The sequence below is a fragment of the Pithys albifrons genome, chromosome 2 (assembly GCF_047495875.1).
Source record: "Pithys albifrons albifrons isolate INPA30051 chromosome 2, PitAlb_v1, whole genome shotgun sequence".
Taxonomy (NCBI): domain Eukaryota; kingdom Metazoa; phylum Chordata; class Aves; order Passeriformes; family Thamnophilidae; genus Pithys; species Pithys albifrons.
Window position 1 is genome coordinate 13,164,940 of NC_092459.1, and position 27,257 is coordinate 13,192,196.

At 47.6% G+C, this 27,257-nt stretch overlaps 1 protein-coding gene across 1 annotated transcript; it reads right to left on the minus strand.

The window, feature by feature from the left end:
- Positions 1 to 1,070: 1,070 nt before the first annotated feature.
- Positions 1,071 to 15,954, minus strand: KLF11 (KLF transcription factor 11). Its single transcript, XM_071548349.1, has 4 exons — positions 15,794 to 15,954; positions 13,071 to 13,325; positions 6,006 to 6,984; positions 1,071 to 4,064 (listed from the first exon to the last, which is right to left on the minus strand). Exons 1-4 carry the CDS (start codon positions 15,833 to 15,835, stop codon positions 3,760 to 3,762), a joined length of 1,581 nt encoding a protein of 526 aa, XP_071404450.1. The 5' UTR covers positions 15,836 to 15,954; the 3' UTR covers positions 1,071 to 3,759.
- Positions 15,955 to 27,257: the final 11,303 nt, after the last annotated feature.

Here is a 27,257-nt window from a genome sequence, read left to right on the forward strand (position 1 = left end):
CAGCAGAGGGATAGCTGGGAAGGCTTCCTTGTATGTGAGATGTTTCTCTCACAGGGTGAAGCTGTTCCAGACTCTAGCCCTATCAGCATGTGTACTTAGTAGACCTTCTGGCTGCATGGAACAGCTGACCACAGCTTGGTTCTAAGGAAAACCAGAAAGATGAGCAAAGAACTGTGAAACCCACTGCCATGTTTCACAAAACAAAGCCACGGATACAATTTAATAGGCAAAAACATCCCACAAGTATTTTAGGATACGATTTGATGCTCAGAAAAATCTCCCTTGAAAAATAATAGTAAAGACAGGTAGGACATCAGCCCCTGTGAGACAAAAGCATTGTGGAGACCTGCAGAGCTGAAGAGTTTGTGCCCGAGCACTGATCCTGCAGCAAAGCCTTCCCTTACAGTTGTTCTCCTGAGGGGAAAGCAGAACCATCCGTGAAATCTTCTTTTCACCTTCCTCACACTTGTGAGAATGATATGCTCTTTTGCAAACAAAGCCTTGAGTCTCAGCTCCAAGGCCACTCTCCAAGGGCGCTGACTGCAGAGACTGAGCTACCTTGCAGGGAAAGGCCGTGACAGAAAGCTGGAATTATTACACCCTCTCCCTGCTGGAAATAAACATTTCTGCAGTTCAGGAACTGGTCAGAGGGAAAGAAAAGCAGAGATGTGTGAAAATTTATAGTTGCTGCTGCTGTCACTGGACACCTCCTTCCCACCTGAGACTTGGAGGTGACGTGTAGCCTGCCAGAGCCACTTCCCTGCCAGAGTGCAGGTATGCAGGAACAGGAGCAACTGGGTTTAATGTAACTTTGCAGTTACATGCTCATCTCTTCTTTATTTCCAGCATTCACTCCACGCACAGCTTGCAACACTAACGGAGTAGCACCCGGCCCATCCCTTCTGCTGACCATGGAGACCATGCTGGAACAGAGGTACAAACCACAGGACTGTTGTTCCCAGTCTTCCACTTGCCTAGACATATAACCTAATCCAGACTGGATTTACATAGTTCTGGAATGAACATCTACGAATGCTGAAAATTCACAATTTTTTTACGATTTAAACCAGTCACATCACATACATTTTATTTAATAAAAGTTAAAAACAGGTACAAAAAAACGCGATTCCATTTTCTTAAAATAGAGGTTCAAAATAAAAAGACTGAACAAGAGTTCAGGCAGTAAAGTGCAAAGAGATCAGCTATCCCAGTCATGCGTACTCCATAAATAACCCTTACACAGCAGGAAGGAACAGAGCACACGGAGCAGACACAGCCACACCACAGCACAACTACTCATGCACATCCACAAGAGAACACTGCGTGTCCTGAACACGGGTGGTGGGAAGCAGTGTACACCTGGCTGGAACAGGCTGCAAGGAATGGCAGGCCATGTAAACCCAGCAAGGAGGGAGCCACTGCTTTTCTGCATCATGACACACATACATGACATACTTTTCAAAATTCTGTACTCTACAGTCCACTATTTTACTCCTGTGATGCAACAAACATGACAATTTGCTTAATTATGACATGAGTTTCCAAACTCTTTTGCTCAGGTGAATACCACAGATGGTTAGTCTGTAAAAAAAAAAAAGAAGTACTAAACTGGCTACTGAATGGAGACAGGACACGCTTCTCCTGGCTAAAAGCACGTGAAGACAGCATCCAAAAGCCAAACTTCTTGTTCTATGGGATTTCCGAGGAAAAAAACAAACAATCCCACAAAAAAGCAAGAGCAGCAATATCTCTTTGTTCACCACACAAATTTGGAAAACCAGGTATCAAGAGAGAACACTACAAGCATCCACATTGCTGGAAAAGGGGTTCCATCTGAGCCCTTTGGAAAGTACACACACACACACTCTCACCGGCACGTACACTGGGGGCAGTGGGATTACAGCATGTGTCCGTGTGGGCGTTATAAAGGTCAGGCACAAGAACTTGAGTACACTTAGCACAATACTCCAGTTTAGCGAGTTTGAAAACTTACTACTGTTAATTGTAACTATAAACTTTAGTGTAAAAAATAATGACATAATCTGCTTTAAACTTAAACAGGTCTCTGCTGATCTCAAGGGAGTGCTAGCTGAGATCAGCAAGTCTGCACTTACATAGAAGAGATCTTTGCTTTGCCCACACTGGGAAGCAAGACCAGGATTTCAGAACAAAGCCATGCAAGAGACAATGCATTCCTAGCTATCCACATCTGATGCATCCACGAAAAAAAATTCTCCTCAGTGCTCAACTAAGCTTCAGTCCAGAAGTAGCTGAAGGGAGAAGAGTCCAGAAGGAATAAACAATAGAGAAATATTTCATTCAGTGGGGGGGCTGTCTTGCAGCAAAACACCTGGTGCTTTTCTCTGCTGTCAGCTCTGCTACAACAGTACATTTGTACATCCTTCCGCACCATGAAAACTGAGCAGTCCAATTGTGCTATGGGCATTTTATTACCCATACCATGCCAACACAACACTCCTGCAACCAGTGGTTCCATTTCTCAACCATGATAACACTTTGTGTAAAAGAAAATCCATTCAACAGGAAGAGTGTATCATTTAATAGAAAAGGGTGATTTTATACAAAGTACTATGGAGAAGTATAAGGCCACATGAAGAGCATCATCAAGTTGACATGGTGGCTATTTCTTAAGACACAATTTGTACTTCCTCTGGTGCATTGATACAGGTAAATGAAAGCCTTGAACAATTTCCTATAAGGTGCACAAGCATCCACAATACATAAAATCCCTTAATTTTCTATTTCTCCTGCACTTTAAAAAAAACCCAAAACAAAACAAAGACCCAGCTAATTCTTTATGGGCTATCTTGCCCTTTTTGCATTTTTCAGTTGATTTTGATATGCTGATTTAGTAGGAACAAAAATAAAGCACTATTTTTAGTGTCAAAGCTTCTAAACAATGTTTGTGCTTCTACCTCCATCTAAGCAGTCTGGCTCCTCCAAACTTTGTTCCAGTGGAGTGTGGACTCAGAAATGCCCAGTATGTCAAACTTCTAGCAAAAGCCACATCAGCTTCCACTTGCAAAGGGCATGAATTCATAAAATGTTGAGGATTTCAACACTTCTGTCCTCAAAGAAAGTAATTCCTGTTTGGTTTGTTTTAAAAAATGACTGACTCACTTTAATCTTCAATGTCACCTGCATAAGGAGGGTGTAACAGCATTAGTCCACTGCAGGCTCAGGATTTGCAAAGTGTGAAAACATCAACCCATATGAGTTATCAAATATTATGTGTTTACAAAATGGTCTGAATGCAATTGTTTAGGTTTACTGAAAAGGAGTTTCCAAAACTCTGGGTCTCATCCAGCACACCACTACTAATGCAGGTCAAGCAATTTGCCTGCATAACAAGACCAAAATGAACAAATACAAAATATATTTGGTATAGAAAATAGTAGTATAAAAATTAAAAACCACCCTGTTTTACTGTCCATCAAAATATTAACAGCAACCATTACAAGTGAATTTTTTTAACCTATTGTCAAAATAATTTCCAAAGAGTTCTGCTTTCCTGAAGTGCTGGTGATTGCAATTGCCCAAGTATTGAAAAAAACAAACAGGGAAGGGACAAGGAAATACAGGATAGATTTCTCACATAGCACTATCAACTGAAGACCTAAACTGCAGGAAACTAAAGTATGCACAAACAAGGGGAAAACAAAAGCCATTGCCAGTTCTGTTGTAGCCATCGGAGCTCCTCCTGGTCTTCAGAATTTGCAGAGAAGGTGCCTCCTCACTCTAGCCCTGACAGACAGGTGATGGCATGGGGATGAGCATGCTCAGAGCACTGCTGCTTTTTGGTTTCTCCCCTGTGGCAATTCTGCCGAGTTTGCCAACCTCTGTCTGCCAGCTGGGGGCCTTCTTTGTGGTCATGTGGCGGCGGGTGTGCTTTGTCAGGTGGTCGCTGCGCATGAAGCGACGCTCACACACAGGACACACAAACTTCTTCTCTCCCGTGTGAGTTCTGCGGTGGCGTGACAGTTCATCTGAGCGGGCAAACTTCTTGTCACAGCCTTCCCAGTTGCAGCTGAAAGGTTTTTCTCCTGCAGGACATAAAGGAAGCATGAGTTATTTTTGAGAAGATGTGTTGCAGTTTTATCAAAGAACTAACTTAAAACCCACCTTGCAAAAACAGTGAGTTTCACAGAACTGCTCATCTGTGCAGTCAACATGAGCTTAAGCTCAAGATCTGCTCCAGAGACAAATTATAAGTATCGTTTCTACTTATTCCCTCTTATCTCTTCAAACATTCTTTGATCAAGTCTGGTTTTTCAATTGTCCAAAATCCTACTTTAAAGAAAAAGATCCTTCGTAAAGCTACCTTATCCACTGGTGAAACCAGAAGCAGCCCCCTGCATCCATATGGCATCACGAAATATTGCGGGCAAACAAGAAGCCTGGAACAAAGCCTCAGGGTTCTGCTGCTCCAGTGATCCAGTCCTACACACAAACACCCTTCCCACAGCAAGCACTCCCAAGGCATGGCCTGTCCTTCCACCTCCACACAGCTGGAGGTTCCCCAAATGGCATGGGGAGTTCCTTCTGCATGCCCAGGAATGGCAGCAGTCAGCAAGGCTGCCCATGTCATCTGTGCTCATCCTAGGCCACTGCTTAACATAAGACCTATTCTGAACAACATGATCTACTGCCTGCAACTCTCAGACATCTCCAGGTAAACATCCACCATGTGGCTCAAATTTATGGGGAAATTTCGGATCAGACCATAAGTGTCCTGCAGAAAGGAAGCCCCACAGGAGTGCTGTTCTTATTTCATACATTGAGCGTAAAGTTCTATGTTTAGTGTACATGGTATCATCGAGCTAGTCAGTGTGCAGGTAAAAGGTGGGTAAAGACAGCTGAACTACTCTTCCTGATCCTATAATGTGAAGTGGCTAGTGAGGGGTCAGTGTGTTTCACCTCCCACTGATGTCGAAGTCCTAAATCATGATAAAGGGACACACATGACTTCCCTATGGATCAGCAGCTGCATGTGCTCAAAGCCAGACACTTGCTGCTAGTCTACATTTATTCTGTAGCGCCAGGTTAACTGAGCAGCCTCTCAAGCCAGAAGCACAACCATCATTCTACCTTTGAGCTATGGTTTACAAGGATTATCAGCTTCATGTAGAGGTTAAGCTCTTTCCCCAAAGGAACTGTAAAGACAAGCTGGCAAACTAATGCAAATCCCATCACAGAAGTTGACCTCTAATAAAATGGTGTCTGTGGGATAAGGGCAGGTGGGGAAAAAAAGTCAAGGTAAACCAAAAATAGACAGAGCTATTCTGTACCAATCTCCCACTATGCCTATCCTTCACCGTAAAAATAATCCCTGAGAACTCACAGGTAGTTTTAATTTAACAGGATCCTGGAGCCAGAAAAAGGGTAAGTAAAAGACATGTCTCCACACTGACCAGATTTTATGGAGCAAATCAGCTCATATTAATCACAGTTAATTTTCATTTACCTTTTAAATCCTCCCTATGTGACTGAATAAACAGTTATGTTTCTGTGGTGGCTTTAGTTCCTAACACAGCAACCCCAAAATCTCAATGCATTCCCATTTAGCCTGAACAAAACTCAGGGAAAAAACCAAAACACTTTCTGAGTTTCTCCTTTCTTTTACTCATGTAATAATTAAGAACAGCTACCTGTACTATGCTTTGCTGGCACCAGATCTCTCCATGCCCCAAACCAAGGGACTTGCACAATTCTTTTCAATCTAGTCCAGATGGCAGGATTCCACTCAGATCTAAACATGTGCACTCAGACAGCAAAGCTTCACTCCAACTACAGACTGCAAAATTCAACTAACACTATAGGGTCAGCTGAGGTCTCAGAACAAAGTCTGTCTTGTTTTGCTTGCCCATGGAGAATGCACATTCCCCAAGACAAGCACAAGTTTCCTGATCACCTGCCTCTTCCCTTTCCCACCCTCCTCCCTCCAGAATCCCAACACAAGCCAGTGCCAGCACTCTCATACACACCAGTGTGGGTGCGAAGATGGGCCTTGAGGTGGGAACTTTTGAAATAGGTTTTCTTGCACCCAGGGAAGTCACAAACATAATTCCTCCGTCTAGAAAAGTCCATCTGGGGAGTGCAGGTTTGACCAGAAGCAATGAACACAGGAGCAGGGGCAAGGGGCAGTAACTTGGTGTTCCCAACAGTCATCACGGGCTGCGGGCACTGCGGTGTCTGTGTGACAGCAGGCTGGGGAAGAACCAACATGACAGTCCCCTGAGGCACAGAAGGTCCCATGAGCACAGGCTGAGAGAGCGGGGCTGTCTGCGGTAAAATAGGTTTCATGGGAGTTGAAGGCTTGACATAGGCATTGATCATACTGCTTTGTCTATTTAAAGGGATCATTTGACAGAGAACCTGGGGGCTTGAAACAGGGGCAGGTGTCACTGGGGTAGCTCTTTTTTGCAAGTCATTCTCACAATTCTTTGGTAAGTGGGTCTGCGGTGAAACAGGACAGACTGGTAATTGCCCTTTATTGGTCACAATATCACTGGAGTCATGTGCATATGGCAGATGTACTGGAGAGGTTTTGTTGATTAAATCATCTGCAGCACACGTGTCCTGTGGCAGTCTGGAATGTCTTCGTTCATCCACTCCACACCAGTCTCTGGAAGTGCCGTAGCCTGAAGTTACCTTTGCTTTCTCTTGCACAGCAGGAATGTGATGGTAAGCAGAACTATCACCTGTGTGACGTATGACACTTGTTGCCATGGCCCTGCAAGGCTGAGGGCCAGAGGATTCAGAGATCGCTGCCTTCTGGCTGCACCGTCGCTCCAGGTTGAGAACAGATGGATTGGTTGTGGGAGAGGCACCGGTTGCTGCTGTGACTGAGCAGGCAGCTGTATTTGCCATGACAGTCCTTGGTTTGGAATAAGTGACTTGTGAGGAGAGGAGTGTAGTTGCTGATATGTCAACAAAGTCAGGGCTGTGCGGAGGGGTCATGCACTGTGAAAAAAGAAAACACCACTGGACATCAGTGTAATTCCACAGCACATTTTTGCACTATCTTTACTGTGAAAAATAAAATTACACGCCCTCCCCAGAATCTGCCTCATAAGACAAAGTGATTAAAGCATACTGCTGTGGTTTAATCACAGAAAGCAAACAAGTACCATGTGGCCACTCACTCGCTCATCCCCCACCCCCAATGGGATGGGGAGAAGAATAGGGAAAAGGTAAAACCTATTGGCTGAGATAAGAACAAGTTAATAATTCCAATAAAAGGAAATATAATAATAACTGTAATGAAAAGGCAGATAACAAAAAGAGAAAAATAAAGACCAAGAGAAACAAGTGATGCACAATACAATTGCTCACCACCCACCTGACCTGACCTCAAGCAGCGATCAGCCCCTCCTGGCCAACTCACCCAAGTTTATACAATGACTGTGATACTCTATTGTATGGAATATCCCTTTGGACAGTTTGGTCAGTAGTGTCCTGGCCATGCTCCCTCATGGCTTCCTGTGCATGTTCTTACTGGCAGAGCAGAAGACACTGTGAAGTGCTTGACTTGGGGTAAGCACAGCTCGGCAACAATGAAAACAGTGTGTTATCAACATTTTTCTCATCCTAAATCCCAAACCTACTAGGAAGAAAATTAACTCTATTCCAGCTGAAAACACGACAATATCCACTCCATATTCTATGCCATTTAAGTCATGCCCATACTTCTCAATACATCCCAATTAACCACCATTACCTTTCCTGTCTCTTGATACATACACACAGTATGATTCCCTTAGTCTATGAGCCATCCCTCTAAATCATCTGTTGAGTTCATTTTTCCATGACTTTGGGCTCCATCTCAGAGTAGTCCTTTAGGGCAGGATAGATGGTGTGTGGTGTTGGATTGTTGCCTGCTGAAGTCAGTTCTGATTCGGTCTGTGTTCCACTTGTCCAGTTTCATCAAAGTTCATTCTTCATTAATCTGGGTGATTCTTACCCTAATAGCCTTGATGTTGCATGTAGCCATCACAGCAGTGATTGCATACAGTTCTATATGGCAGTTAACATCATACAATCCAAACCACTAGCTATTCTCATGCAGAACCAGATTCCCTTGCACACAGGTCCTTGAGCAAAAGCAATCCCATGGATGGGTTTGTCATTGCCTGAGGATAGAATAACTCAGACTCTTTTCCTCAGCATATTTTTATGAGCATTACAGGGACTTTATCCCCTTCTGTGGTACATAAAAATTTTCATTTGGCACAACCGGCTCAACTGGCAGATCCTCTAGTGTTGACTGACTAGGTAGCCTTTGCTAAATGTGTATCCCATTGATTGAAGGTTCCATTACCCACTGCTCTCAGTGTTGGCTTCAACAGTCTGTTGTAATTTTGATTTTCACAGATATGGATGTGATACACCCATTCAATGCCATGTTCTTCAGCCCACGTGTCTATGAAGTTGTTTCAGAGATGAGTCCTGTTGAATCTTAATGGGATTTCATGTTGCAATAAGACTTAGATTCCAAAGCCCAGGACAGTGTTACAGGTGGTAGCATGGAGACTGGAATATGTTTCCAGACATCCAGTGGCTGCTTTCACCATCACAGGCACATGGTATTTGCCTTGGCAGGTTTGGGGCAGCGTGATAGTCAATCTGCCACATGTCCCCATATTTTTATTTGAGCCTCCACACCAAAGCAGCTTTACCCACGTGGCTTGCCTAACTGCTGTGCATGTTTCACACTCATGGATAACCCTTGCAATAATGTCCATGGTCAAGTCCACCCCTTGATCATGAGCCCACCTAAATGTTGCATTTCTTCCTTGATGGCCTGGGGTGCCATGAGCTCACCAAGCAATAAATAATTCACTCTCACGTTGCCAATCCAGATCCACCTGAGCTACTTCAATCTTAGCAGCCTGATCCACCTGTTGGTTGTGTTGATGTTCTTCAGTGGCCGGACTCTTGGGCACATGAGCATCTACGTGACATACCTTCACAACCAGGTTCTCCACCCGGGCAGCAATATCTTTCCACAATGTGGCAGCCCAGACAGGTTTACCTCTGCACTGCCAATTGCTCTGCTTCCATCACTGCAACTACCACCACAGGGCACCCATGAATCAGTACAGAGGTACAGTATTGGTAAATTTCCTAATTCAGCAATGTCTAAAGCTAGCTTTTACCTCTGCAAACTCACTAGATTCAACTTCTCCTTCAGCAGTTCCTGTAATTTGTTGTAGGGGACTCCATACAGCTGCTTTCCATCCTACAATACAGCAGGACCCATCAGTAAACAAGGCACATTGTTTCTCATTTTTTGGTAATTTTTGATACAGTAAGGCCTCTCCAGCACATGTCACTGCCTCTTCAGGTGACATCCTGGAATCTCTGCCCTCTAGCCAGTCCACAATCACTTCCAAGATTCCTGGACAACTGGGATTTCCTGTTTGAGCTCCTTGTGTGAGCAGCAAGACCCACTTAGCATCAGCTGCATGATACATAAGAGACTCACCCTTTGAACACCCCACTTAGCAGTGGCAGTCAGGGGTCAGAAGGAGCTGTGCTTCAATACCAACCACTTCTGAAGGGGTTCAAACCCCTTTCTGAGCTTGCCAGTATCCCTTTTTCAGCTGGGAGTACAGTGGGCTTCAGATCCTCTGTACCCCAACTCCAAAACCCTAAAGGCTGATTCAAATCTCCCTTGGTGCTTTCTGACAGAGGTTCCAGGTAGGGCAATTCTCCTCTGCTGTGATGTAGAGCACATTTTTTATATCTTGCTCTGTCTGGATTGGCCCAAGAGCTGGGACAGAGTTAATTTTCTGCATGAATTGTCTCCTGTTTTATTTGTTCAAAAGATTGTTGTTGTTCAGGGCCCCATTTGAAATCATTCTTCTTCCAGGTCACTTGACAGAGAGGGCTGACAATCAGACTGTAATTTGGAATGTGCATCCTCCAAAAACCCACAATGCCTAAGCTTGTGCTTCTTTCTTTCTTGTTGGTGGAAACATAGCTGTTATTTTGCTGATCAAATGATTTGGGATCTTACAACATCCAGCTTGCTATTTGATTCTTAAAAACTCGATCTCCCATGCAGGTACCTTAGGCTCACTTTGGTTTTGGCAAAACTGTTTTCTACTTCTGCTGCTGTATTGCCCCACACAGTATCATCCCTGTACTGCAGGTGTTAAAGAGCTTCACCCTGTCCCAGTGCAGTCTGGATCAGTCCATGGCAAATGGTTCAAATTTCTGCCCCATGGGTTGTATGCACAGGACTTTGTCTGGATCTGCAGGGGACGGTGCCTTGTTTGTGTCATAATAAATCACCTCCAGTACAGCTAGTTCCCTCACGTAGTAGGTTTCTCCATGGTAGCCCACCTGCCCAGGTGAAATATCTTTCCTGAAGGGATACCTTTCCTTCATGTTTGACAGCAGTGGCGTCCAGACGCTGAGGACTTGTGCTGCTTTTCCAGTCACCTTGTCACAATCCCCTTCCCTAGGAAGTCATCTCAGATGCTTGGCTTCCATACCTTCTAATTCCAGGCTACAAACCCCATTGGGGCAGCCAGGTGATAATGTGCACACCTGAACGAAGGCTGAAACCTTTTCACACATCTCACTGCTCCATCAGGGATATGGGTCAAGTGGTTATCTCTTGTTCTGTCTCATCCTCCAGTTCCTGTGATACCCCTGCTTCATCCACCCTTTACTAAACAACCTGACTTTCATGTCCATTTCTTCGTATGTACAGGGAAAACTGATACCAGCACCAGCTCATCCTCTGGTTCAGATGTATCATCCATCACCAGGGTCTAATTAGTCACAGTGCTTGCCACCAGGGTCTGAGTAGCCTCAAGTAGCTGCTCAACCCTAAATTAGACCTGAACCACATTCACAGTTCCTGGTCATTCACAACCATGCTGGTTTCAATATCCCAAGGATATTCAGAATTTTCAAAATTCTCCAACACAATTAATTAGCCTGGAGCAGAAGGAGAAGATGTGGGAATATGTCTTCTCCACAGGTTGGCTCTCCGAAGAGAAAAGGTAAAAGATGTAATTATTACAAGTTTCTAATAGAGGGTTCCCCAAGTACAGAGGTGATGACAATGCTGAATATGAAAACCAGATTAGTTTCAATTAAGACCAGCAATTCTATGGTATCATAATCCAGTTACAAAGTACAATAAAATTATAACCTTAGCCCAAACCCCACGGATGATAAACACTACAAAATGGAACATATACAGCAAGTAAGGTGTCATATAACACAACAGCTCTGATAGAAAATAATTCAGCACTGTCATCAAGAACTATTAAACTATTAAAAAGAATGCTGATAATGAATTTGTTTCAACATGCTCTGGTCAGATCTGTCATGGAGGAAAGTAAGAAAGATAAAACTCATGGGTTGAGATAAGAACAAGTTAGTAACTGAAATAAAGTGAAATATAATAACAACAATAATAATTGTAATGAAATGGGAGATAACAAAAAGAGAGAGATAAATAAAACCCAAGAGAAACAAGGGATGCACAGTACAATGGCTTGCCACCCACTGACCGATGCCCAGACTGTCCCCAAGCAGCACTGGTCCCCCCCAGTTTTTATGCTTTATGAGTCTATGGTGTGGAATATCCCTTTGGCCAGCTTGGATCACCTACCCTGGCTACGCTTCCTCCCAGCTTCTTGTGCACCTCCTCAGTGGCAGCACACAGGAAACAGAAAAGTCCTTAACTTGGGGTAAGCACTTCTCAGAAACAACTAGAACATCAGTGTGTTACTAACATTATTCTCACCCTAAATCCCAAACACAGTACCTTGCCAGCGATCAGGAAGAAAATTAACTCTATCCCAGCTGAAACCAGGACATGTACATTGCCTCATCTCATGGCCACTTTGATTTTGCTCAAAACCATATTAAAAGGAAGGCAATGAGGCAGCTTTACACCTGCATAAAACATTGCAAGTCTACTTACTGCACTACAAAAAAAGTCCCATTCGTTTGTCCTCAGCAGTGGGCATGGCTGTGAGAAGCTATGAGCATTGTGCTGTTCATAGAAAACAGACCATCATTAGTAGATGTACTACAGTAGTAGATATACTATAGTAGTAGATGTACAATACTGTACCTTTCCATTTAAAGTTCCCAGCAAGCCCTAGATCTTTTCTCAATGATCACCTTGTCAGCTTGTGGCTACTTCTGAGATAGACAAATGGAACTGCTCTCTTCCTTCTTATTCATCCATTTCTCTCTATGCTCTCTTCCTGCACCACCTCTCCTTCCTCCTTTACCACTGAAAACTGTCTCCTGTGCTGCTCAAGAGACAGTGCTAACACTGAGCAGCAGATGAGAGCAGCCTGTCATGAGACCTGCCATACTATGTCAGCCTCTTTCCTCTATTATTCCCTTTTTTCTTGACATAACTGCATACTAGAAGCCTACTGGCTGAAAAGGGCCTTAATCACCTAAAACCTGAATGACACCTAGCCCTTTTTTAATATCTACTTTTGTTGCAACATAAATTCCAGCAAAAGAAAAAAAATCTGATTCAACCAACATTAGTCAGCTAGAGTAGACCAGTGTCTGGAGAAGTAACAGACTACATGTACAAACACATAGCACAGAAACTAATTAAATTGTGTATTTCATAATGGTAACATGTACTTTCTTTTGTAAGGACTGAAGCCAAATGCCTTTTTTCATCCAGCGCTTGCAGATAGGCTGGTGTCAAATCACCGAGGCTCACTCTGCCATTCTTACTCAAAATGCTCAAAGAAACCTACAACAGCCATCCTGACATCCCTGTCAAGTCAAATAAATAACCTGTCAGCAAGTGCTTTCACATCTAGCGTTAACACGGGATAAACCCCTGTATTTGCCAAACCAAAGTAGAAAAACCCAGGCTCAACACGGTCACCTCACTACTCTGCGCACACAGCACAGAGCACAGGCCCTGCTGCAGCTGTGACACAGGGACACCTGAGCAAGCCTGTCTTTTCAAGAAGCTAAAGTACTGAAGAGATGTACCATCCAGGTATTGGGCTTATTTATTCATGTGTTCATATTTTTCTTACCAGTGTTGATAGGTAGTCCTTTGGTAATTCAGACGTAGCCTCGGTGTGCATTGTGCAATCCCCAGAATCCGAGAAGGGCGTGAGTGGCCTTATCTTTAATATGTCACCTTTCTGTGATCTTTGACCCCAGGAGCTCATACAAACAAGCGCTTCAACGGCTTCAATGTCGTTCTGCTCCAAGGTGCTGCAGGTAGACCTTTCACTGTCATGACGCTGCCTTTCACGGATAGACTCATAGATGTCCACAATGTCAACCTGAACATAATCAGATTACTGGCCATCAGGACAAGTCAGAATACAAAGCCGACACCACCCACACATTGTCTGCTCATGATGAAGGTCATCTGAAACAGATCCCATGCCAGTGGCAAGACTTTTACCAACTGGCTCCACTCTCACTCTCTCTGCATCAGCTCATCTCCACCCCCCTTTCTTTAAAAAAAAACAAATTATAAGAATGAAGTGTGATTTGCAGTAAAGGAATAGATATGTGTGCGCTTTACATTTCCAAAGTTACTTTCCTGGATTATACTGCCCTGAATAAACACATCCCATGCTTGGATACAAGCAAAAAGAGGAAAATCCTGACTTCCAAACTTGTTTAGACAAGGCTGTTTGCTGGACCCAAAAGACAACTGCTATTCAGCACTAGTAACATTCTAGTAACATTCAGAAGATAAATTTCAGCTGAGAGTAATACGCTTGAAGGTATGATCATTGACTTGGAGCACCACACCTTGCAAAAGCATATTTATCTTATTTGTACCAGTAGGGAAGCCAGGATGGGGGAAAGGATGGAAGGAAAAATAGTCTTCGATGCGCAGTGTGAACTGTTTGCATTGTACTTCAGAAAAGTCTGATACTACAAAGTGCTAGGCATCCAAAATGCACTATGAGTAACATGAAGATAAATATAATTGTCAAATATAATTATTGATTTGTTTCCAATTGCAAGTATCACAGAAACTTCTTGTGTGCACATGCATGCTCGCATGCAAAACACCTGACTTCTCTGCGAAAGCATATCCAAACTTCACAAAGCTCTCACAGGGCTTGGCAGTGGCTCCAAAAGCTGCACTGCACTGATGGTTCATCACTCACGTGGCCAGCTCATTCTCAACTAGGCTTCCAAACTCTTCCAGTCTTTAGACACAACAACTAACTTGCAGGCTGAGTTCAGAAGCATGGACCAAGACTCCGGAGCCTACTGCTGTTATACAGTGTCTGTATACTGCAACAACAAGATTTTAACTCAGAAAGCACCACCACACCATCAGCATGGCCTTGAGCCCTAGAAGGAGCTCTTCTCATTGGGTGACGGCACTTACACACCTAAGTCAGTCAGTTTTGTTATTTCTTATTCAACAGCATCTCAAAGATGCCACTGTCTCCACTATAAGGGATGTGTAGGCAAACATGCTGAATGTAAGGGGTCCAAAATGCCAGTGCTGCACTCATAAAGAATTTTCACCTAAAACATGAGGTAACAAGCATGGAGATGTCAAGACTGGAGGGCAGAAAGGGGTTAAAGTACTCTAAAGCAATTAACTCCTCAGAGAGAGACTTCTAAGAATTTCCACTGAAAAACAATGAGGGTGAGAATGAAGCAAAACACGATGTGTTGGAGCCTGGAGCTCCACAGGCTGTCACACCAGGGCCACACCAGGTGAGGCTCTGCACTGAGCAGACACAGAGCCTGCAAATGTTCCTCAAAGTGGGACTGAAGCCAGCAGGGATTACTTTTTCCAACCCTGCGTTTTCCCTAAAGAAACATAGAAAAATATATACCTCGTTAAAAAAAAACCCACTAAAAAGTCCTTTCTGCAGGCAGGCGCTGCAGCCCAGGCTGCTGCCAGGGAAATGGCCAACCGCGCCGCTGCCTGTCCTCACATCACCCCGCCGGGAACGACGTGCGCGGGCTGCGGGCGGGCAGGATGGGCAGCGGGAGGAGATGCAGGCAAGGAGGATGGGGAGGCAGCGGGCAGGAATTGCAGCCAGAGAAGATGCGGAGCGGGCAGGGAGGTGCGGGCAGGGAGGATGGGGAGCGGGGGAGTGCGGGCACAGGATGGGGAGCGGGCAGGGAGCATGGGGAGGGCGCAGACAGGATGGGGAGCGGGGCAGTGCGGGCACAGGATGGGGAGCGGGCAGGGAGCATGGGGAGGGCGCAGACAAGATGGGAGCGGGCAGTGCGGGCAGACAGGATAGGGAGCTGGTAGGAGATGGGGGGAGAGCAGGAGACGCGGGCAGGCAGGATGGGGAGAAGGCGGGAGATGCAGGCAGTGCGGACTGCGGGCAGCATGGAGCCGGCGGGCAGGCAGGGTGGTGCGAGCAGCGCGGGTTCCCCCGCCGGGCAGCATCTCCTCCCGCCCGGAGGGGCCGCACCGCCCCCGCCGCTCCCCGCCCCACGGCGGGTGCCCCGGGCCGGGCGGCGCCGCCGAAGAGCGGATGGCGGGACGGGAAGCAGGCGGAGGGGGGCAGCTCCCACCCCGCCACCGCCCCCGCACGGCCGCTGCGGGAGGGCCGCCCCCCCTTTTCCCCGCAGGTGACCAGGTCAGCCCCCACCTCCGAGTGCGCTGCCCTAGCACGGCCGCTCCATCCCCGCCGAGGCGGCGGCGGTCCCCGCTCCCTGCCCGCCGCCGAGCACGTGCCGAGCCCGACCCGGCTGCCACCCCCGGTCGCTCCCTCCTCCCTTCTCTCCCTCCCTTCGCTCGCCCGGTGCTCACCGCGGGCGCATCTCCCATGTCCGAGCAGGGGGAGCCGTGCATGGCGCGGCTGCAGCGGGCGGTGCTGGCGGCGGTTCGCCCGGGGAGCGGGTGCGGCGGCAGCGGGTGCGGCGGGATCAGCGCGCACACGGCGGCGTGAGCGGCCCCGCCGGCCCCGCCTCCTCCCGCCCCGCCCCGCCCCTGCCGCCGGGAGCGGCCACGCCGGGGGAGCTCCCGGAGCGCTCCCGGAGCCAGGCAGCGCGGGCGGGGGGGAACGCCGGCTTCCAGCCAATCAGCGCCCGCCGCGGCCCGCGCCCGGCCAATCAGCGGCGGCGGGCGGCGTGATCGCGGCGTGCCCGCGGGAAGGGCGGTGCGTGGGCTCGGCCGGTGGGAGGGCGGTGCGGGGGCGGGGCCGGCGCGGGGGAGCGCGCGCTGGAAACTGGGGGAAAGGTCGGGGGCGGGGCCGCGGCCGGGAATGCCGCGCTGCGTGCGGGGCGGCACGCGCGCTCCCGCCAGACCCCACCGCGTGCGCGGGGAACTTCCCGTGCGTTCCCGACACCCGCCTGCTGCTCTCCTGTCCTGGGGAGCCCTCCCTGTTCCCGCGCGTTCCCGACACCCGCCTGCTGCTCTCCTGTCCTGGGGAGCCCTCCCTGTTCCCGCGCGTTCCCGACACCCGCCTGCTGCTCTCCTGTCCTGGGGAGCCCTCCCTGTTCCCGCGCGTTCCCGACACCCGCCTGCTGCTCTCCTGGCCTGGGGAGCCCTCCCTGTTCCCGCGCGTTCCCGATATCCGCCTGCTGCTCTCTTGTTCCGGGGAGCCCTCCCTGTTCCTGCCCGTTCCCGACACCCGCCTGCTGCTTTCCTGTCCTGGGGTGCCCTCCCTGTTCCCGCGCGTTCCCGACATCCGCCTGCTGCTCTCCCGTTCTGGGGAGCCCTCTCTGTTCCCGCAGGTTACCGTCTGCAGTTGTCCCATCGAGGTCCTGCAGGCCACGTGCGGTGGGGAGGGTCCTGCTCTGCCAGTTGGACGATTCGGGGTTAAAAATAACCCTAAGCTCCCTTCCCAAAGCCCACGAAGGGTCGTTGTTGTGGATTATTGGATCCAGCCCAGCAAGCACTTAAAAGGTCACAACATATATTCTATCAAACAATGTATATTCTTTAGTATTTCACCTTCCCTTCCCCTAGCCCCTTGTTTTCATTTTCCAATGGCAGCTGGATTTCCCGACAGGGTTTGTGGTTGTACAGGCAGCACTGAGTGCTGCACTGAGTGCTGGCAGTGGGTTGTACAGGCTGCAGTGAGTGCTGTGCTGTGGTTGTACAGGCAGCACTGAGTGCAGCACTGAGTGCTGGCAGTGGGACACCGACCCAGTGGGACACCGGCCACAGACAGGGCAGCACTGCTCCTGCAGAGCCTGGGATGGGGCTGACCTGGGTACCCTGGGATGGGGCAGAGCTTTGTCCCCTGGGACAGGACAGACCTGGGGTCCTGCAAGCCTCTCTTGGCTGCTGGTCATGCCAGCACTTTCCCTGCCCTGCACCCCCAAGTGTCTCCCTGACAGAGAATGTGCACAGCAAAAAGCATCTTATCCTGCTCAATTATCTCTACTTATTCCTTCCCCAGTTTCTCAAGATGTGACATCCTCAGTGTCTGTGTGGAGGACGTGGGAAGGACCATCTTGAATCTCCCCACTCCTTTTGCTGTCAGCTTCACTTGGCCACTGAAGTTTATCTTTTCCATTACAGCTCTTCTGAATCACCATCCTTCCCTGCTGTCCAATTAGTTTCCAAAGCTCCATTGTACTGAACTGTCTTGGTTTGAGGGGAAAAAAACCAAAATGTTTACCCACAAGCGGAAGAGGGGGTTTCCTCCACAATAATCACGCCACTCTTTATCGAATTTAAGAAAAGGAACTTTAATCACACAATGGATACAAGAAGGATAACTGTTCTTAACTCATATATATATATATATATCTCTGTGTGTGTGTGTGTGTGTGTATATATATATATATATATATATATATAGGTAGGTATAGATATAACTGTAAACAGACCAGAGCAAACCACTTCCCCAACACCACAAGAAAAAAAAACAACAAAAAACCCCCAAACCAGCAGGTTTCCTCCTGGAGAAAAGTTATACTTATGGGCAGTGTCTGTGTCACAGCCCGGCTGTCTGGAGGGTGAGCTCCCAGATGAATTCTGTCTCTCCCTCTGTGTCCGTTGTCCCAAACGAAGAAGGAAAACTGGAAGCGGAGAACCGCCGCGTGTCCTGGAAAGCAGCTGAACTTCTCTCTCCCGGGTCGCTGCCCCAGCTGGGGCGGGCAGGCCATGATGCTGCAAGTGGTGGTGAGACTGGAGCAGAGACCAGGACCCCAAATGCAGGAACAAGGAGAACAGCCGTGGCAAGGAGAAAGGAACTAGCTCACCAAGAAGCAGCAGCAGCAGCCAATAGCAACGAGGAGCAGGAGAAAAAGCTTCCTTCCTCAGCAGCACACACACCCCGCTCCTTCGTTCAGCCGAGCTAAAAAATGGAAAAATGTCCCCCCCCAAAAAAAGAGACAGCCTGCCCCCACCCAAGCTATCAAGAAGAAGATGGTAGCAGTTAACTACTTCTTTTGTTAACTAATGGCATGGGTAGTTAGTGGCGGGGAGAGAATTTACATAATAATTCCAAACTACAACACTGGCCTCTAGTAGTCCACATTTCATGTACTTCAGCTTTCCCAGTGCAACCACTTCCTAGCCCATCAAACACCAAAATGAAAGTATCTCCCTGGCTGGCACCTCATGCTGTGTGTAGGTTACCAGCAGCTTTCTCACACTATTTGTGTGGTACCTACTGTGTTCGAGCCCCAGCCTCTGCTGTATGATGGTAAGGAAAATGGTGATAATTGAAACTGCAAATCGAGCTCCAAAGAGTTGTGTTCACAAAAGGGACTCTGTTGTGTGACATGGAATGAAACAAATTTGGGGGAAATGCTGTTAGTGATTAAAAAACTCAATGAGGACACAGGGTTTGTGCCTCTCCCATAAACCACTAGCAGTTCCTTGTCAAACCAGAGCCGACCACATAGACCCATTTCAAGGAAAACTTTTAGGGAATTGTAAAACCAGGAAAATACTGTGCCATTCTATTTTGCACGTTCTCCAGTTCCACTGCAGTTGAGAAGTGACCTGTGTTTGTCTCTTTGCTTCTTGTTGTAACAGGTGCGGTTTCTGCTCAGAGCACAGCCTTAGTCACTGACAGCACAGCATTTTAATTGAGTAGTAGCATCTGAAGGCAGCACAGCAACCTTGCCAGGGAAGAAGCAGTTGCAGGGAAGCAGAGTGGATCACTTCTCTTCCCAACTCCCAGCAGGATGTTTTCCCATGTCATGTACCACAGAGTCTGCCAACATGTTCCAAGTCCCCTGGGAGTCCTCACAGAATCACAGAGTCACAGAATGTGTGGAGTTGGAAGGGGCCCACAAGTATCATCAAGTCTACCTCCTGGCCCTGTGCAGGACTATCCCCAAAAGCTCACGCCATGTGCCCAAGAGTGTTCTCCAAATGCTTCTTGAACTCTGTCAGACTTGTGCTGTGACCACTTCCCTGGGGAGCCTGTTCCAGTGCCCAAACACCCTCTGGATAAAGAACCTTTTTCTAATGTCCAACCTAAACCTCCCCTGACACAACTTCAGACCATTCCTTTGGGTTTTGTCACTGATCACCACAGAGAAGAGATAAATGTCTGCCCCCCCTCTTCCCCTCATGAGGAACTTGTAACTGCAATGAGGTCTCCCCTCAGTCTCCTCTTCTCCAGACTGAACAGACCAAGTGATTTCAGCTGTTCCTCATATGGTTTCACCACCTTCATTTCCCTTCTTGGGATTCTCTCTGAGAGCTTCATATCTTTCTTATATCATGGTGCCCAAAACTGCACACAATATTCAAGGTGAGGCTGCCCCAGAGCAGAGCAGAGTGGGACAATCCCCTCCCTCGACTGGCTGGTGATCCTTTGCCTGATGCCCCCCAGGACACAGCTAGGCCTCCTGGCTGCCAGGGCACTGCTGACTCATATTCACCTTGCCATCGACCAAGACCTCCAGGTCCCTTTCCATGACAATGCTTTCCAGCATCTCATTCCCCAGTCTGTATGACAGGCAGAATTGCCCCATCCTGGGTGCAGAATATGGCACTTCCCCTTGTTGTACTTCATGTGGTTGGTGATTGCCCAGCCCTCTTATTTGTCAAGGTCTCTCTGCAGCACCTCCCTGCCTTCAAAGGAGTCAACAGCTCCTCCCAGTTTTGTGTCATCTGCAAACTTGCTTAGTTAGAGGTTTTTAAAGAAAAAAGCGACTCTTCTATGCGGCGTGGAGGGAAAGGGAGAAGGGTTTCCCTGCTATCCCCTTTGTTCCATGGGGGCAGAGAAGAGAGGGAGAGACAAAGAGTTCCAAGCAGTTGCAAGGCAGAGAATCATCTGTTTAATCAAAAAACCACGAAGTAATATCCAGTCCTGGGGGCAGTCCCCAGGTTTGGCAGGATTGGGTGAAAACTGAGGAAAAGGCAGGGTCAAAGGTCCCTTAACCAATAGAACTGGGACAGGGGCAGGGCTGGCTGGGGCCCTGGCCTGGCCCCCCACCCCAGCCACGAGGGATAACAGAAGAGAAAGGGGAGAAGGGCCAAGGAGATCTTACCAGAGCTCCTGGGTGCGGACGAACAGTGCCCAATAGCTGACCCATCAACAGAACAAAAGGCCTCTGGGCGACACAAAGAGAACTGGCAGGGTGCGGACAACGATCCATCACAACTGAAACGCAGGCAGAGTAACAGAACCAGAAACTGCTTTTTAAAACTTCAACTGAGTCTCTGAGTTAAGGTGTTTGTCCAGTGCTGGTTTTGGAATTCATTTCAGCATCTTCCTACACTTAGTATCCCTTCTAGTCCTGCATCAAAGTCATTTATGAAGATGTTGAACAGCACAGGGCTTAAGATGGATCCCTGTGGAACCCCACTAGTGACAGGTCACTAGTCTGATGTCACCCCACTCACTATTACCCTTTGTGGTCCGTGAGCCAATTGCTCACCCAGCACATGATGTGTTTATCCAGCTGTGGGATGGACCTTTTTTCCAGAAGGATCCTGTGAGGGACAGTATCAAAAGCTTTACTGAAATCCAAAAAGATGATATCAACTGGCTTCCCTTGATCTACCAGGTAGGTTACCTCCTCATAAAAGGAAATCAGGTTTGATAAGCAGGACTTTATTCTCATGAAGCTGTGCTGGCTGTGACCGATGACAGTGTTGTCTTTCAGGTGTTTTTCAATACCTCCCAGAATAATCGTCCTCATAACTTTACCAGGCACGGAAGCTCATGGATGCAAGATTAGTTAAAAGAAGTGATGTTACACGTCTGTACTCTGACTTGTGCTATAGGAAAAATGTGTTTCATTATGTTTCCCTTGCTGACCTAAAAATGGCAACTAAAGCTTTTAAAATAAATCCTCTTAACTCTTACCAAAATCACCTGGTCTGCCTTGTTCTGTTCCTGTTAGCTGAGGCAGTGTTAGATAAGGAAAGGCACCTTCATCCTTACATCGGATGTCCATGGCAGAGCACAAGTCTGAACCCCATGGAGCCTGAACCTCCAGCCTAGATCTTTTCCTCCCCTTCCCAGTCTTAATTCTCCCCCGCTCTCTTTCCCTTCCTGAGGCTGCACCAGAGTGAATAATAAAACAGGTAACATTATCCTGCTTCTTTGTACTTATGCCTACACCCACTGACTTCCCCATAGGTTTCAACCAGCAGCACAGCTTCCTGAGCAATGCACAAGTGAGCTCATTGGGATGATCCATGGTGTCTGTGGTTTCCCTCCTAAAGCTAGTAACCTGGAACAAGGCCCAGATATCCTCAGTATTCCTTCCAAATTGCTCAGATGAGCCTAGCCATGTCGGTGTCTGGACGATGCTGGTGTCCCTGCCCTGCCTGGCTGTGACAGTGTGGTCCCCATCCCAGCAGAACCACCCTGCACCATCCTGCCCCTCCAGTGCTGCTGCTGCTCTGGTATCCTCTGTGTTGGGCTCTCTGGGGACCATTTGATTTTATAAAGGTCTGTTTAACTCAGACTGTTGGCAAACACTTCAAAGGAAAGACTTCTTTGTTGGAGATAGACGATGTCTTTGTTCCGACCTAAGAAGAAGCAGATGGAAGAGGCTTCAGTGAAGGGTTGAGAAGGCTCTGCTCTGGTTATCTTATCCTTTGAGCTGAGATGACAAGAAAGAATCAAATGTGTGTGAGTAGGAGGGAAAATATTTAATACTGTAGACTGAAAACAAAAGGTCATGCAGGCAGCTCTCCCCATTCCCTTTTTGCAGCTAATTATGCCATAAACAACTCAAAAGAGAATGGAGGGAGAACATTACCAGCTCAGACAGTTTCTCTAATATTTACCAGCAGTTAAAAATAGACCAAAGCAGTTGTCTGGGGTGCAGCTCTGCAGTTCGTGCAATTTGGCAGCAGCATCTGGTCTGCTGAATACAGCAGTAGGCTACTGTAGCAAACACATAGAGCCTAGCAAATAGGAAGAGATTAAATAAATAAATAAAATTACAATCAGAGTCCTGTGCAGGGAATGTGAGAAGATGCATGGGAAGAAATGAAAGATTGTGAACCTGTGTGAGGATGCATCTCTGTCCCCTCTCCCTCCTCTGTTGTGAAGGTCAGAGCTGTCAGAGCTGCCACAAACCCAGATCGTCCCAAAACATGCTCGCTTGACTGAGTGCAGCAAAGGAGAAACTCCCCACCACGGAGGAAACTAAGGAGCTCTGCCACGTGATGTCTGTCACCAGCTGATGGAAACGGCTGCAGCAGCCTTCGGACAAGCGCAGGAGCAGGACTGGAGGCATTCATCCCAGGGGACGAATGCACTGACCTCAGTGGGAACAGCAAAGATACAGAAGGCATTTATAGTCAAAGAGTTATATACAGAGTATTTGTGAAGAATAGCGCTGGGAAAGGGATATAAGGGATAACTATGAAGAAGAGAGGTGGGAAGAAAAAAGAGAATAAAAGAAAGCAGACAGACCAACAAGGAATATGTCTTGGAAGCATAACTTCTGAAAGCAAAAGCGATGATAAATCCATGGGCTTTTACACAGACATTGGCCCAGCTGACATTGTGTGTGTGTGTGTGTGAGGGATTGCCTGTTTCCCATCGAGCGAGCGGGTACAGCCGTACAGACCACGCAGCCCTTGCTGCTCCTGCCCGGGCCGTGCCCGGCAGCATCGCGGAGCTGGCGGGACACGCTTCGTGCTGGACAGCGTGTCAGGGGGAAGGGAGTGCAGACGTGCCGTCCCCCTCCCTGTCACGCTGCATGTGGGCCAGCTGCCCAAGGGGACATCTCATTTATCATTGTAGGCTATCGGATAGCACAGCAAATCCCCCCCCTCCCCCCCACCAGTCCTACGTGTCTGCTGGCAGGGACAGGCTGTGACACAGCAGCCTTTGCCCAAAGGGAGGACAAACCCCACGGTCCTCACGTGCCAGCCCCAACCGGTTTGAGTCAAAAGTCAAATTCTTCCTTGCCTGCGTCTTTCATATGCACTTTCAGAAACAGACTGAGATTTTGGTGTGTGGATAAGCATCGAAGGAGTGGCTAAGCAGCCAGCACAGCATATGTTTCTGTAGCCAGGTTACAACAAAAGGAAAGGCTTTAAGAGAAGAGACACCGAAACTATTTCCCACACTGTTTTGGACCTGGAGTGCTTATAGAATAAACACACGTTGCCAATTTTTTTTTCACTCTCAAAAATATTGAAAAAATACTGACTGCATCAAACACTCTATGAGACCCAGCAGTACTACAGGGCGAAATCACTTGTTACAAAGTATGTGCAACATAGCGTTTATTGAATTAAAAAAGATCCAATCCACCAATATTGATTACAGGTGTGGACTGTCCACAGATCCATTGTAATAGAAATAATAAAATGACAGTAATAAGTATGACATGCCAGTACACCATCTGCTCGCTTGAGTGCACCATCTGGTTTTTCTACTGCTATTCGTGCCCTGATCCTATTTTAGTGGCACCAGGAGATGGATTCAAATACCAGCAAAAATTAAAATTACATGCTATGTATTTATTGTTCTGCTTAAGTGGATGTCTTCATTGTTTTCACTGTTCTCTTGACCTCAGTATTACTGTTAGCTAGGCCCACACATGTTTTCTGACACACAGTATATTAAAGCATTAGCAATGCTGATGGATGTTCCCCTCTTTTGGTCATCTCAGGACTTGCTGGGACAGGTACCAAGCCTGTGTGCAAATATGTGTCTCATCTTGAATCATCTTGCACATGTTAACAACTGGAGCATTTTCGTGCGGCACTCAGGTGCTGGGAAGACAACCTGTGCTACCAGAGGCTGACTTCTGGACTATCGGATGTCATTCCCAGCTGGGGGTGACTGGCCCCACAGAGGGAGCAGTGGCCCACACACAGCGTTAGCAATAACTCCTCCAGCACCAACACTGGCATCTCCTCTGGGATGTTGTCTACGTGCACCTGAGTACTTGTGCAGCACCGAGCACAGAGTGCTGAAAAGCCCAAGGGAGGTCTGTAGGTGGTGCTGGGGATTTTGGCTGATCACAGGCATCCACCTGTCTTGTCATATGTGTTCAGTTTTCACTGGCTCTTGGCCAAGGTTCGTGTGTGGTCAGAAGAGCTGGTCATTTTGGTCTTACTGTTTGGCTGCTGTGGGCAGCTCACTAAGGGTCATATTCTTTTACACCAGGTGGGGTTTGTTTAAGATCCTAGCACTCCTTTCCATTCTTCACACTGCTTCTTGATTACCTGGCTTATGTGAGAGGGGCTCTCTGCATAGTTCAGATGCACGACCCCTGTACCCCATCATGTTTGATAATGTGAGACACTACTGAGCACCTTCAAAAGCTCACCCCAACACCCCTTTCTGGGTGTTCTTATGTGCCTGGGAAGGGCCAAGACATCCTGGCTGTTGGATGAAAGGTTGCTGCCACTTGAGCTCATGTCTCTAATCAGACCCTTAAAATAAGAGTCCATATAACTTCTGGGCTAGTGCTTTATCTATATCCCTGCTCCCCTACCAGCTTTGGGATGACTCATGACCCTGCACTTCCTGGGAAATTAATCACTCACATATCTCTGGTCCACATAGTCCATTCTGCAGCTTCCCCTCCTCCTCTTCCCTGGAGCTGCTTGTGTCTCCCAGCCCTGAAGAACGAACTTCTCCCTTCTTGGCCCTTTTCTGGCAAAATATTCAGAAAAAGGAACATCTCTGTAAAAATATAACTATCTTGGGTTGCAGTTAATGAGCATCACTGAAAATCAGACAGATAAAAGGGCTGAGGAGGGGCAGGAGATTAGCCAGAGCAACTTTGGACAGAAGTAAGCACAGAGTTTGTGTGAAAGAGAAGGGGATAGATGAGACAGCCACCTTCAAGGGACTGACCTGGGCACCAAACATGACTCTACTGCTGCACATGGATGTCCTCATGGACACCAATACTCAGCCCTACCTTCCTCCAGATGTGTTCTAGCTGGGGGTGAAGAACCTGGCTGTGTGGCCAACAGCACAGTGGAGCATAGTCCACCTCACCTGGCAGCTCACAGATGCACAGGGTCTGCAGGCGTAGATAAGCAAGAGACAAAAGCTGAGGTACCCCTGTTCTGCATACTCAGCTTTGCTTACTGCTTCCTGTAACAACATAAATGTCTGAAATTATGTCAGAGTGAGTGCCACTGTGGATTTTGCTGTATAAAATCCTCCCCATGACAGCTAGCTGTCACACTACACACATCCCAACAGAGACAGGATTGCTAACCCATCAGTTTATAAATAAACTCCCAACCAACCACTGTGGCTATAACATCACTTTCTCACAGTTTTCTTGGGCTGTGCTGTGCCCCCTTCCATCTCTGCTCCTTGTTGCAGGTCTCCATCCACGCTCACCTGACACCTTCCTTTGCCTCCCCAGATGCTGCTGGATGGGCACAACAGTGATGCACTTAAAAGCACGTTGTCTCCAGCTGAGTCAGCCCATGCTCCCTCATGCGTGACAGGGTTTCTGTGTCCCTCTCCAATGCCACATATTTCTGCTGGAGGGCCAGAGACAGACAGCAAAGCCAGGGACAAGGATACGTCCCTAGTAAGTGACAGCCAAAGAAAAGGAGCTGAGGAGATTGCTTGCAAAGGTAATTTCCCTACCCAGTGCTTTAACTCACTATGCCACTAATAATTATATACCCTGAGTACCCTTCCTCTATATGTTAAAAGGACATAGTCAAGTACAGGATTTTACTACTGACTGACGAATACATTTTCCACTAAGAACTAAATAAATAAGAAAGACACTTATGTTCTTCTGAGCCTTTGGAGGTTTAGGGGGAAAGTCAGTAGCAACTGAGTTGCTTAACATTTTAAATCCTTTTGCCTAAGCAGGGAGAGGAGGTATCTTACCCAGTGATGCCCACATTTCATCCCCGCTCCAGCTACAGAGAGGGAAAACTGCAATTCCTGCTGTTGTGATACTTCCTTGGCAGTTTTGCTGGTCATATATGACTCAGTCAACTCCACACACTCGCTCAGAAGCAGAGCAGACCCTGCTTTTTGTTTGGATAAAGTATCCCACCAGGCTGGGCTGCTGAACATAGCTTGATGCTTTTCATCATAACTGGTGCTTGCCTGGACTTACTCCCTCTGCACAGTGGAGATCCTAATGCCTCCCTTCAAAGGCACTTTCCCACTTAGTTTTACGTTATTTATATGAAAAGGACGAGTCTTCATTTTTTTTGCCCAGCATGTGTAAATCCTTACATCAGCTTTGGGTGTGCCCTTCCTCTCCACCACTGCAGTTCTTCAGGATGTTAAGAGGTGCAACAAGATGACTAATGTGAAATAAACTCAGATTCCAGTTCTGGGCTGCAGCTCTTCTGGTTCGAAGCTGTGCTATTTTCCCTTCATGAATACAGGCAATGCTGTTTACGCTTAATTTCTTTCCTCTTGGGCATTCTTCCATGGTGCCGACAGAGAAGAGAAATGAGCTGGTGCCATGCCTTGCAGTGCTTTTCCAAGGGGTAGGGGTTGGCCAGGGATACCCCCAGCTGCACGCACCACTTTCGGCTGCTATGCCTCTTTTCTCCATGGCTGCAGCTCAGCTGAAGCAGCCAAAAGTCACCACTTCATCTCTCCGATCTCTTGGTACCATTTCCTTCAGGAGACCCACCACATACCTTCACAAGACAAAAAGCACAAACTGGAAACATCTGATGTTTCTGAACACCAGGAAATACTTGTCCACTGTGAGGGTGACCCAGCCCTGGCACAGGTTGCCCAGGGAAGCTGTGGAGTCTCTGTCCTTGGGAATATTCCAAAGCCATATGGAAAGGGTGCTGGGCTGTGTGTGGCCCTGCTTGAGCAAAGAGGTTGGACCAGATGTCCTTGGGACATTCCTTCGAACCCCAACCA